Source organism: Chelmon rostratus, chromosome 8 (genome assembly GCF_017976325.1).
Source record: "Chelmon rostratus isolate fCheRos1 chromosome 8, fCheRos1.pri, whole genome shotgun sequence".
In the NCBI taxonomy this organism is placed as follows: Eukaryota; Metazoa; Chordata; class Actinopteri; order Chaetodontiformes; family Chaetodontidae; genus Chelmon; species Chelmon rostratus.
In genome coordinates this window covers 5,689,679-5,702,505 of record NC_055665.1, presented here as the reverse complement: position 1 = coordinate 5,702,505, position 12,827 = coordinate 5,689,679, and the positions used below count along the sequence as shown (strand labels likewise).

Genomic DNA, 12,827 nt, shown 5'->3' with positions numbered 1-12,827 from the left:
CTCACTGTATGGATTGATTTCTTCAAGATATGCACCGTGTTTGCATGTTTGTGTGTTTGTGTATGCCGGAGAGATACAGAGAGGAAGTTAGGGACACATGGTGGAGATATGACCGATAACATGGTCAAGTCTATAACACAGGATGCGACAGTGACTGTGTCTGTTCCCTGTGAGTGGAGTCCTAACCAGTGTATTTATCTTTGGCGTGACAGGGGGAGATTGATTCAAAAGCCAAGTGTCGCAATTAACCCCTTCTATGGCCATCAATCACCATAATGCATAAAAACAGTAATCTAATTAAATACCCAGAGAGAAATGAGGCTATTATTATCTGACTACCAAATGATGTGAGGGTGAAAATTGTCATATGGCTCATAGGAAATGAGGTTGTCTGTAAATTTATTGTGTGGATTGAAATAAGGAGGACGGACAGAAATGAGCATGATTTGGTAAACTGGCACTTTTGAATAGGCTGCAACACTTTCAGGAGACATCATCAGGAGACAAAAGACAGAATGCAATCACGCACATCTTGCTGAAATTCATGACGCTTTTGTCCCCTAAAAAATGTTTGTAACAAAACATATTTCCATTTATACCAGCCGTAGTATGTTATGGAAAGCAGTTTTATTTCAGTGTTATTTATCAACATGTAAGAATAGGTGATATATTGTTCTGCTGAAACTCTTCATATCATGTCTCATATTCATCTATTGTTTCGAACAGGCGCATTTCAATGGATGTTTAATTCTAGTTGTCAACTTTGTAGAGTCAACGTGGGCCCCTGAAGGAAGCTGATGATCTGTGTGGGCAGTATATGAAAATGACTTGATTGGTTATTGTTTTATCAGGACTTATTGTGTTGCTGCTGATTTGTGATGGAGACTCCTTATAGCAAGTGACTAACTGCAGTTTTCCAGAAAGTGAATATATATCTATATCGTACTAAGTAAAACATGGACAGAGGGTAACTAACTCTGTATTTCTGTACTTTTTTACTCATTTGGATGTAAGTCAGGTGACATCACTGTGGGACAACTAGAGGAAAATAAACACAGAGCAAATGCAGAATAATGATCATTTGGCAACACTCTATAGCCAGCTCTGTGAGGCCTTACGCACAGCTGTGTTTTGAGCAAAATGCTAACATCAGCATGCTAACTTGCATGCAATAATAATGCTAACATGACGTTTCGTAGTTATGTTTTCCATGCTCACCATCTTAGTTTAGTGTTAGTGTATTTGCTAATTAGTGAAAACACAATGTTCAGCTGAGGCTTATGGTAGCATCATAAATTATTTTATTTCATTTTAATTTTATTTTTTTGGTATTTGATCATGGACCAAGGTATTGGGCAAATTGTAATTTGGACCTAATGATAGCCCTAGATGAAAAGTCAGGGAATCATCAGTTATTACAAATTATTCTAAGGTGGACAATTTGATGGCAGTCCATCTAATAGTACACACAGAAATCACACGGTCGCTCTAGTGGAAAAGTCAGTGGATAACAAAAGTCAGTAGGATACATCGTCTGGAAAAAATGAAAATGTGGACAGAATTTGAGGCCTATTCATCCAGTAGATACTGAGATATTTTGCTATTGTTCTGCAGGTAGCACTAGCGTAAACGTCATGACATCACCAAAGTCATTAGGATTTATCCTCTGGGCATCATGAATATCTGTGGCATAGCAATCCATCCAGTAGTTGATGAAATAGCAGTGGACTGACAGTCACATGGACATTGTCCACTGCTAGCATCACTTGAATTTGAAGAATTTACATTTTACAGGATACACTGAAATGTCTGCTGCAGACTCTTCACATTATGCAACCTGTACGACAAATGTGCAACACTGTCTGCTGCCACTGGAGAAACTGGAGCACAGAATGAGACCAGACTTGTAAATTTTCAAATGAAACCACTTCACATATAAGCATGTGCAGTGTGTACAATAAAGTGCCAAATAAAGCTGGACAATTACAGGAAGTGGTTGTAAGAGCACAAATACAGTCTGTTCAGATATTGTACATTACAACTCACTCACATGATCTTATTTGCATATGTTTGTTTTGCGTGCTGTTAATTACACCTCCCAGCGGATGTTTCATCTTTTAGCTGATCTGCTTGAGCTCTCAGACACTTTTGCTGCGGATATGATGCTTGTCCCTCTACACTATTTGCTGAGCTAAGACCAAGAAAAAGGGGAGTAAAAGGAAGAGTAATTAGGCCACTAGATAATCCTGACAACAGCAGCAAAAATGGCTATTCAGCTTATGGCCAGTAATTGTGGTCGGGACACTATGACCTTACTCATGTGCAGAGTAACTAAGAGGAATGGGGGTGGGGCACAGTATTTGTCCCATGGGCAAAAAGCCCATGTAAAGAACATACAGTGTGTGTGATGGACAGCGCCAGGTCTCTGCAGCAAGTAAAGTTAGCCGCTACAGGATTAGAGCCTCTGTCAGTGATGCACTGTAGACTTCACCTGCCAGCATAGCATGGCTTCATTCATAAGCTCTGTGTAGTTCTGTGATGTGGACGGCGGTCAGGAGGTATTGCTTAAATTTATGCTGAAACAATTATTTTGGGTCAAGCAGTCGCTGAAGTTATTTATTAAGCACAAATGCCAAACATTGTTTTCATCTTAACAAATGTGCAGATTTGTGTTGTTGTTAATTGAATATCTTTGGGTTTGCTACTCTGTCAATACAATTGATAAAACTAATACAGAAACGGTTAGAAAAAAGTTTTGAAAGGAGGTTGACTTCATACAATCTTGATTATTACAGTGGTAAAGTACTGCTTTGTCAAAAATAGTAGAGGAATAATAGAAATGTTGCTTACTGATTAACAAGCTTTACCAGATTATCGCCGTTGCTGTTTTTTAGAGGCAGTTGGCTCTTGAAAACTAGCCTGCTGATGCCTTTGGCTGTCAGTTGACCTTCGCCTTGTTGGTCCTAGCAGTCTATGTTGGTGTCATCTCCACCGTTTACAACTCCTAAACCTAATCAACATCTTTTAAACTAAGTGAGACATGACTCTCAGACAGAAATGTGTGTTCACTGTTTCATCCCAGAAGCTAAAAACGCTCCATCTTCCTTTTCACTGTGACTTTAAAAGAGTATCCCACCAAATTAGCAGTGCACGTCTGTAAAAGATAAGATATTGTCTTCTGTTTCCTCACATTCTTTTTCCTGATCAAAACCTGGCCCTTAAATAACCTGCAGTCCAACTACAGGCACCGATGAGGACCAGGCTAGGTCTGATAACATCAGTTCATCTCAAATTCCCTCAGTAGCAGTTGTCAGTGGAACATTCATGCCTGATATATAGAATTGTCTATAGAAGATTTTTCATTCTGAAAATCCAGGTTCTGGCGCTAGCACGCTGTGTTAGCTTCAACAGTACTGTATAGAGGAGCAGCTATCAGCCAACTGTTGTACAAACAACTTGAAATAAGTGAAAGTAAATTGCCTATTGGGGGTTTCAAGATCACATTGTTTGAAATGCAAGTTGTGTATGGGCCTTGCAAAGTTTATGTATGTTCCAGTGATGAGGGCTAACTCATGGACCTGTAGTCCTCAGCCTTCATTTCCTATTATTAAATCCTGCAGGGAGTTCACACTGTTGAAAAACATCTTATTGTAGATGGCTTGCCTCATCCCTCCTCCCACTCTTCCACAGCCATTAAATTCATCACTGACCTCCTAAGTCTCAACAATCACAGACCTCCCAACAATCAATTCTCCCAGGGCGGAGAGCTCCATCCAGCCATACGGCAGGATGTTGCTACAGCAGTGTTGGTGTGAGTGTAAGCGTGCTACTGCCTCCGTCCAGGCACCCAAGAGCCCTGACTTCTTGGCTCTGTTTGCGCCTCGAGCTGCTGGCGGGACGGCAGACCTCTCACCCAGAGGGTGCAGATGAGATCTCCATCACCGTATCCCTTCCCCTCCTCTCATCATCATCATCATCGCACACCCTTCACCCCAACCCTCCCTCTTTCCCCTCTCGCTTTCGGAGGTGTCTGGTGACTCTGGCCCCTGTTATCTTGCCCCTCCCTTCATTGTGGAGGAGAGGAAGAGAGAGGGAGAAAGAGAGAGGCTGCAGCCCACTACCACCATGTCCCCAGAGGCCCCTTGCCTGCCTGCCTGCCTGCCTGCCCCTCCTGCTGCTCAGTACAGCTGTGGCTCAGTACCAGACCCCGACCAGCTGGGATCTTAACCCTGCCAGAGAGCCACGTGAAGAGCCACTGTCTGAAAGCCCCTCGCCTCTCTCACTGACTCTTCATTAGGTGAACTATACAGACACTAACTCCAAGTACAGCTGCCAAACCTCTCCACTGGTGCTGAGAAGATCCTCTTTTTGAGCATGGCTGTGGCGCCCCGGGCCCTGGCGCTGGTGCTCGCCCTGCTCAGCCTAGCACCAGCGCCCATCTTGGGAGGCTGCCCGTCGGCGTGCAGGTGCTCTTTCGCCATGCTGCAGTGCCTGGAGCCCGACGGTATCTCCAGCATCCCGGTGCTGGCACCGCAAGAGAGCGAGAACATGACAGAGATGTGAGTATGATGTGTCACCTGCTCTGCATGCGCCTCTCAGTGAGCACGAGTGTATCCGATGTGCTGACCTGCCTTGATGTCGGTGCTACGGCAAGCTTGATTTTCTCTGTTTGTGTTCAGATTATCACTCTGAGTTGGTGTTGAATTAGTGTGGAGTTTTGGTTTTAACAGGGCCATTTTCAACTGACTTCATATCTGATCTGGAGCTTCAGGTTAGAAGAATATTTGTGCATCATTTGGGGTTTTGAACAGTAGTTTGGTGGAGTCTGTTAATGTAGTCCAGGTGTTAAAACGTTGCGATCTTATCTGATGCAGAAGTATCAGATTGAGGAAGATGAAGCTGTCGACTGTACCATTCAAGGTTGTGCAACGAAGTTGCTTTCCAGTAAGGACAACAAGTGTTTCTCTGCATGCTAATGGATGATGGGTGTTTCGCTTAAGTTGGAGTTCAGATATTCTGTTTGTTCCTCATTAGTTGAGAGATGAATTTGATGAATTTGTTCCCCGCGGCGGTCTGACACTAACATAGTATATTTGTCCAGTTGTGTTTAGTCAGAAATAATAAAGATGTTGCACCGAGGTATTACAGCAAAGTATTATATTAACATCTGCCTTGAGTCGCTGAAGATCATAAATTGTCTGCCAGGCTTTTTTTTTTATTTCTCATTATTTGAGAGATTCCGCATGTTGTCATATCACACACAGAGTTTGCTCTTAGCTTTCACTGTGGCCAGATGCTGCTTGATGTAAAGTAAATCTGCTGCTTGTTGAATTAGTCACTTTGTTCACTCAGTTATGGATTTCTGCTGACAGTATCTGGCATAGAGTGACGGGAACTGTTGTCCTGTCATCCGGCGTGCCTCAGAGCGTGGCCTCGGGGTCTTCAAAGGACCTCAGCGTTAGACTCTTGTGCTATTGTGGAAAACCTCACCAAGAAAACCTCACAACTGCAGTTTTTGTGTTTGTTTTTTTATTTTTTGTCTTAGCAATGTTCTATGGAAACATTTTGAACTTCATTTACAGCAGTTTTTGTTTTAAGCCACTGAAACTTGGTTTCAAATCTTGCTCTTTTCCAAAAAATGTTATTATTCCAAATACTTATCAACATTTACATTGTGAAATGTAGATATGATGCTTTCGGTATCATGTATTAGGAGTCCAGCTTCTTTAGGACTTTGTGGTTTGATCAGGTGTGAGTCCTTAAAGTTATCACCAAAGCACGAACTCTGTGACTTGAAACTCTACTAAAGATGAAGCACTTCTGAGGCTGAATGTGATTTTTTATCTGCTCCCACTGTAATAAGCCACTAAGCTTCTTACATGTGTAAGATATCTTCTACATGTTCTGAAGGTTACCAAACGGATTACATCACACACATGTGCCATGGTTTTATCCGTGGTGGAGACTCGCATGCTGTAACCAGAGAGACACATGGCTAGAGAAAGTATTTTTCAATTTTTGAGTCTCCAATGTAAATTCCATTTCTGATGAACTGCCCTGAGGTTGTTCAGACCTAATTCATGTTCCTTTGCTGTGGTTCAACTGGTGCCCACTAGATGAAATAGCCAAGATGGCTGATGATGTTCACTTGATGCTGTGTTTTGGAGGCTGGTTTGTCGTAGGTAGTCCTTTACAGCCATGCTTGTCATCCCTGTGGGAATGTGTTTGAATAAAACCCAAGTTATTGCTCAGACGAAGACGAGACTTCTCGCTCAAGTACAGCAGATGACTGTTATTTAAAATTGGCTTTTTGAAACTTTGGATGGAAAAAGAAGTAGAAACTGACCACCTGTGATTTAAAGAGGGCTGATGTATTATTATGCAACCCACCATCAGCTCCAACATGGAAAAGTAAATGTCACTCTCTGCACCACCACGCTGTTCTCTCTTTGTTCCTGTCCCCGGATCTGAGCAATTAGCACTTGTTAAGAAGGAACTACATTTGTGAAACGCTATTTCGGTGGAGCGAGTCAATTTACTGCTGCTTTCTGCCTCTATTCACCTATACCCCACTCACCTCTGCTCCTCCCCCCTCTCTTTTTTCTCTTTTCCCTCCCTCTCGCTCTTACCTCAGAGGTATTTCCTTGTACCCGAAGCTAGACATGTTTCGCAGAGCTCAGGGTGAGGCTTGACATTCTCTCTGAACCGTTCAATCAATAAGTAAGCGGTCCTTTCTCTGCTTCTGTTTACCGCGGTGCTCTACATGCCAGCAAACAACAACACTTTGCTGTATTGGCTGTGCAAGGGAATATAGGCGATGCGGGGAACAAACAAGGGGCCATTAACTGTGGAACAGGGGCCGAAATTCATCATACACTGAGTTATAAATTCAATTTTGTGAATTGCCAGTCAATGCCCCCACCCGGGAACAATAGATGATATACAACCCACTTGGCTCAATCCAATAAGTAAGGGCGATGGGTGATCCTGGGCCCACCTGCCCTGTAATCACATTATTGCCGTGTGGGTCAATCAGACATGAATAAAAAGGTTTTTGTGTTCCAGCTGACAAACAGAGAACTGGGAGGCTGAAACAATGCCGCATGCTGAAAGTGGCTGTCATCAAGTGGAAATTACTGCAGGTATTTTTTTGTTTTTGGCATATGCACAACACACTATAATACAGTGGAAAAAATCTATATTCAGTTCATTGCTATACAGTATACTGTATAGTGTACGGTACTGCACTGTACACAATGCCACTTTTTTCTTCTACCTCAAAATTTCAGCTGTAAATCCTTCACTTGTTACTCCACTATATTTGTTTCACAGCTTATTTGGTGACTAACAGTAAAGAGTTCACACAGAAAAGCTTTAAAGAAAGACTTCATTCCGGTGATAGTCATTGCTGTAAAATTCTCTATAATCAGAAAAGCAGCATACCAGGAGCAAAGAGTGATGCTTTTTCCAGAGAACAGGACCCACAGAAACCATTAACAATGCTGCAGCCCTAATGTGTCACATGACCCACTAGAAACCAGAATCTGATGTCTGCTGTCTTCAGCACCTGCAGTGGTGTCTCAATAAAATGTACTTTAAAAGCATTTTTTTTCTCACTGCATTTCAACTAAAATTTTGATTCACAATAGCTTGAGTTTAAAGGCTCTCTTGTCTGCTCTTGATATGTTTTGTAATGTTCTGGGAATTCGCGAACAAAAGTAATTAGCGTGTCTCGTCCATCTTTCAGTTCAAGCAGTGGTCAACACCAATTGGCTGCGACCACGAAGGTCAGCGCAGCTCGGGTTCAACAAATTTGACCTTTCAGAGCCATTGTAATACACCACATCCACAACTGTTTTTCATTTTTGTGCTACTTTATACTGTTAACCATTAGTGTTGATGATTAGTGGGTGATACATTTCTTGTAGCTGTGTTCACAACTGTCTTCTCTGCTATGTTGAATGTCATTATATCTATTATAATAGACTGCATTTGTCTGCTGTCTAGAAGAAAGTAACAAGTCTGGTACGACTTACGTTATTTGGTTAGAAAATGTCATTAGTTGTGTTTCTAGTTACCAGCAGAAGTAGTGGAATTACAGTAATGCATTACATTGTAATGTTTACCTGTTTACCACTGGATGTAAATGATTAGATTTACATGTGTTTCCTCTAATTGTTGATCCACATGGGTGCTTGGCCTTCACTGTGCACAATGATGTGTGTGTTTGACACTAGAAGGCTGTGTCCTGAATTTTTCCACGGTCATCTGCTGAAGGACAGTTTCAATGTGCTTCTGAGTTTCAGACGTGTATGTACAGGATGAGTTTGTGACATCACAAATGTGGAAGTGAATGGGAGACACTACCGATGAAAACATTGTTTTGCTTCCATTACATGTCTTTCAGACTAGTGGAAAGAAAACGTCCAAAATACACTTTCAGGTGTTTCTTTTAGTTCATATTTCTGTTCTGGGTATTTAAACATGAAATTTCAGAAAACTTTTAATGCAAAAAAAGAGTTGCGTTCATGTAGGTAATCAGCTGGGGAACCACCTGTAGCGTACATCAGTGTGACTTAGAGACCTTTAATCTCGAGATTACAGGTTTAAGGATTTTTAACAAAGGAATTCAACTTTTTTATGGAAAAAAATGTCAGGAGTGGCTCGGTCTGTTCACACACACATACTACATATCTGAAAAAAGTTGTAAAAAATACTCTTCTGTGCCTCCAGAGGAAGCTGCGTAAAGTCTGTTAAACTGCCTCAAGTGATGTCACTTGAGCCAGTGTTGGCTGGGACTGACGACTACGAAGTCTGGAAAATGTGAGCACCAGACCTCCATAGCCTGCTCCTCTGCTTGAGGCTATTAGCTCAAGGCTATATTAGTTGCTGCTAGCTTAACAAGCTTAAATCTGTTGTGTGCAGGCAGCAGGTTTGACAATGACGAAGAACGCATGGAGCACTAAAGACGATACGTCAGGTGGAACCTGCATCAATTTTGATAAATCTGAAATCATCTATCATGAGTCATTAACATGAATGTTACGGGAGTGCAATGCTATATCTGTGACCAGCATTACTACTCCAAAATAAAGAAACCAAATATGTTTAATTTTGACAACAGAAAACCTTTAAACCCAATTGCATTATCAGTACACTTTCATTTTGTTTGCATATTCAAGTCGGTTTGAGTTTGCTGTTGTTAGCATAAAACCTCTCAGGGTTCTTCACATGCTCCGTGCTTTTATAGAATTGTTGTGGGATAATAAAAGTTTCCCTTGAGGTTTGCATCCAATAAACTAACCTTTAAGTACTTCATGCTTATTTTATTTGCCTTAGAAATATGTTAATGTTTTTGGTTGAGGCTGGTGCAATTGTGGTCACCTCAAGGCAGTCACCAGATGATAATGTATTAGTTTATTATTACTATTTAATGTATTTTAGTAGTAAATGAAGGCTTTCTAAAAGGTATTATGATGTGTTCAAGAGAGGGCTGAAGACATTTACCCTGATGAAATCCTTCTCTGGTTGAATCCAGCCAACGCGTCCTCCTCAGCTAAGTGGACAACATTCATTTATAGCGCAGGAGGGGGTGTAGTGAGAGGTGGAGGAGGGCAGAGAATGGGCTGGACCGTTTGCTCCGGCGAGATCCTTGGTGGGTCCGATCAAGCTATCTATTCAGACATCTCATGAAAGGAGCTGGCTGTCCTTGCATTGAGTGCTGAATTGATCTAGAGCTCACTAGTAATTCTGAGGTGGGTTGCGACTGGAAAAGAATTTCCCATCAGCCTTGTCTACCCGTCATCTCTTAAGACATTTTTTTTCCCACATGGGCTATAGATTGAGTTCTGTTTCCTTGAACAGGATTCACTATATTAGTTAATCCCCTTCAAGGCTCCTCCTCCACATGTGAGCTTTGTGGTTTGTGGGTCCCCTGGACATCTCGGCTGGTTTTGTTACCTGTTGCTAGTTTGTTCGGTGGAGTTTTTTTTTTTTTTTTATGTTTTTTCTTTATTTTCTTATAATCACACATGTTCACAAAACTGTGGTTTGAACTCCCACTCACTCCCATGGCTGCATGCTTTTCTTCTCACCCCCTTTTGTCCGGTTGTTTCTCCAAACTCTGAATAAAAGTGCCTTTAGAAAGGGGTTAATGGTTTGAGTAATTAGAGAAATACCAAAAAAAGATTACAGAGGTGACTGTAACTCCCTTCAGCCTCTTCTGTTGCTCTCTGTGTTGCATTTGTCATTGTCAATATACTAGTGTTTCTCAGCTAAGCTAAAAAATTAGTTAAAAAAACTTTTTGCAGTCTTTTCTTTGGCTAAAACTGGCCTCATAAAAAGTGGCAAATCATTTGTTTGCTGTCTTCTGTCCAGCTTGAATGCCCCAGAGATAAACACAAACGATTATAAAAGCCTCTCTTTCATTATTTTGTATGTCCCTGGTCAAGGAACTCATTCATTTGCTTTCGTAATTTTCAAGTGTTATGTTTCCTGTTTTTCCGGTTTCTATTATTTTCATTCAGCATGAGCTTCATTGAATATGTACACAACAAAAGGCCGAAGGTCATAACAAAATGTATGTATTTACAATGACAACTCTCTCTCTCTGTCTCTCTCTCTCCTTTTTTATTAACCAGTTACATAGAAAACCAAACAGGCCTGGAGAATATAACAGAAGTTGATCTCGTGAACTACAGAGAGCTGAGGAACCTGTAAGTAATGCATTTCTCCCAACTTGGACAACTTCCTGTAAGACAAAGACAGACGTTCAACAGTTCGTGCATCCAGATAGCAGATAGCTGTTGTGCTGCACTGTACTGAGAACAGTTTGTTCTGTAACTGCGGTTCTCAGTACGTCATTCCATACAATTGACCTCTCAGAGAGCCTCCTTTTACTCACTGTTGCTACGCCTGTCAAGCTATCTGCTCTTAAACGTCACATGCAGCTTAACGTTACACTGATAAGGTGCTCTTAGTCATTTATGAAACAACAGGCCCTTAATTTCAGGGAGATTTAAACAAAAACAGGTTTTATATTTTGAGTGGGGGGCATTTTGACATTTGACATGACAGATTGTATCAGCTCTTGCTAGCTAGCTTTTTAGGCTAACATCATCTCCATGAGTTGGTGGGCAAGGTGTCTCCAGCTGAGTTTTAATGTTTCTGTATTTCAAAGGAGAACTTATAATGGCTAATGATTATGTTAAAAGACTGTGGATGTTCCAGGCAAAATTATCATATTAGAGTAATAAATCAAGCACAGACTGTTAGCCTGTTATAACATAACTCTGTTAGGCTGCTTAGCTTACACATCTGTATGTTCAAACAAGAGCAGCTAACGTTAGCTTAACCTTTCTTAGCATCCAGGACCGGCTTCCTCACAGTGGGTCAGTACTACACAGTGGATGCATTAGTTGTGAACAGGGCTCTGTTTAACGCAATCTGTAGCCTGACAAACGAATTGTTAGTTAATTTTGTGCCCCGTGGCCTTAGAAGTAACGCTTGGTTAGTAGTATAGGCAAGCTTCTTAGCCACACATGCTAACAATAGCAGATTTCATTTGGGCAGTTAAATGCATTGTTTAATCAATTTCTTACACTCTTAGTTTGTGGTTTTGGAAAGGCTAAACGCAAAAAAACAACCCTCCAAACTGTTTAAATACTACGTTAAGTACACTTTATGGTTATACGTGTTAATGTGAACGTAGGTTATGTCGTAGGCCTCATATTTTACAATTCTAAGATTGAATTTACTTAAAATGCAGATTTTGCAGTTCACATACAAAAGAAATATTTAGTATGTTAAGTATGAAGTAACTATTCATAAATGGGCAAAAATATGTGAACACCTGAACGCTACACCCATATCTCTTAGTGAACTGATCTCTGCTCTTCTGTGAAGGCTTTTGACAAGATTTTGGAACAGTGACTGAAGGGATTTGCTCCCATTCAGCCCCAAGAGCATAACTGAGATCCAACACTGATGCTGGGTGATAAGGCCTGGCTCGCAGTTGTTGTTCTCGTTCATACCAAATGTGTTAGATGGAGTTCAGGTTGGGGCTCTGTGCAGGCCAGTCAAATTCTTTCACACCAAACTGGGAAAACAATTTATTGGCTATGGCTTTGTGCAAGGGGGGATATATACATATACCCATCAAAAGACCCTCTCCAAATTGTATCTACAAAGTTGACACGTCATTGTAAAAAATTTCCTTAAATAGAGCTAAAGGACCATAAAAAACAGCCTCGCACAAAAATCCATAGAAGTTTCCGCATACTTTTGGCCATCATATGAAGAAGTGACCTCAGTGGAGAAATTAACTGAGATAGATAAAAGTCACTTAGATTTATATGTAACAAACTAACTGAGACATTTAGTCAATTAACAGATTTCGACAGCAAATTAATCAGCAAGTATTTTAATGATGATTTAAGTCATTCTGAAATGCGAATATTTTTTACAAAAGTAAATTAATATTTAGACTGTTGGTCACACAAACCAAGCAATGTGCCTATGGCAACTTTGAGGTTGGAGAGACCAGACAAGTGATTATTGACAGATTAACCAATTATGACAATAATTAAACCCCTGCTTTTATCTATCTCACAAAAACTCACAAGGTTCAGTGTTTCTGAAATGCTGCATTTCTATCAAAATGTGTTTTGTTTTAATGTTCACTGTGCTTTCTTCCCCTCCCCAGCACGGTCACATCATGTAAGCTGAGGCTCATCTCTGCCAATGCCTTCCAACACAACCTCAAGCTGCAGTATGTGTAAGTGTGGGTCAGCCTATTTGTCGCTGTCAGTCAGTGCTCAGCCGGCCCT

The 12,827-nt window shown here is 41.1% G+C and overlaps 1 protein-coding gene across 1 annotated transcript in view; it reads left to right on the top strand.

Moving 5' to 3' along the window:
- Nucleotides 1-4,374: 4,374 nt before the first annotated feature.
- ntrk1 (neurotrophic tyrosine kinase, receptor, type 1) overlaps nucleotides 4,375-12,827 on the top strand; it is a 30,388-nt gene continuing 21,935 nt past the window's right edge. Inside the window, exons 1-3 of the mRNA XM_041942688.1 lie at nucleotides 4,375-4,559; nucleotides 10,641-10,715; nucleotides 12,704-12,775. Coding sequence (XP_041798622.1) covers nucleotides 4,375-4,559; nucleotides 10,641-10,715; nucleotides 12,704-12,775 — 332 coding nt within the window. The remainder of the gene's footprint in view (nucleotides 4,560-10,640; nucleotides 10,716-12,703; nucleotides 12,776-12,827) is intronic.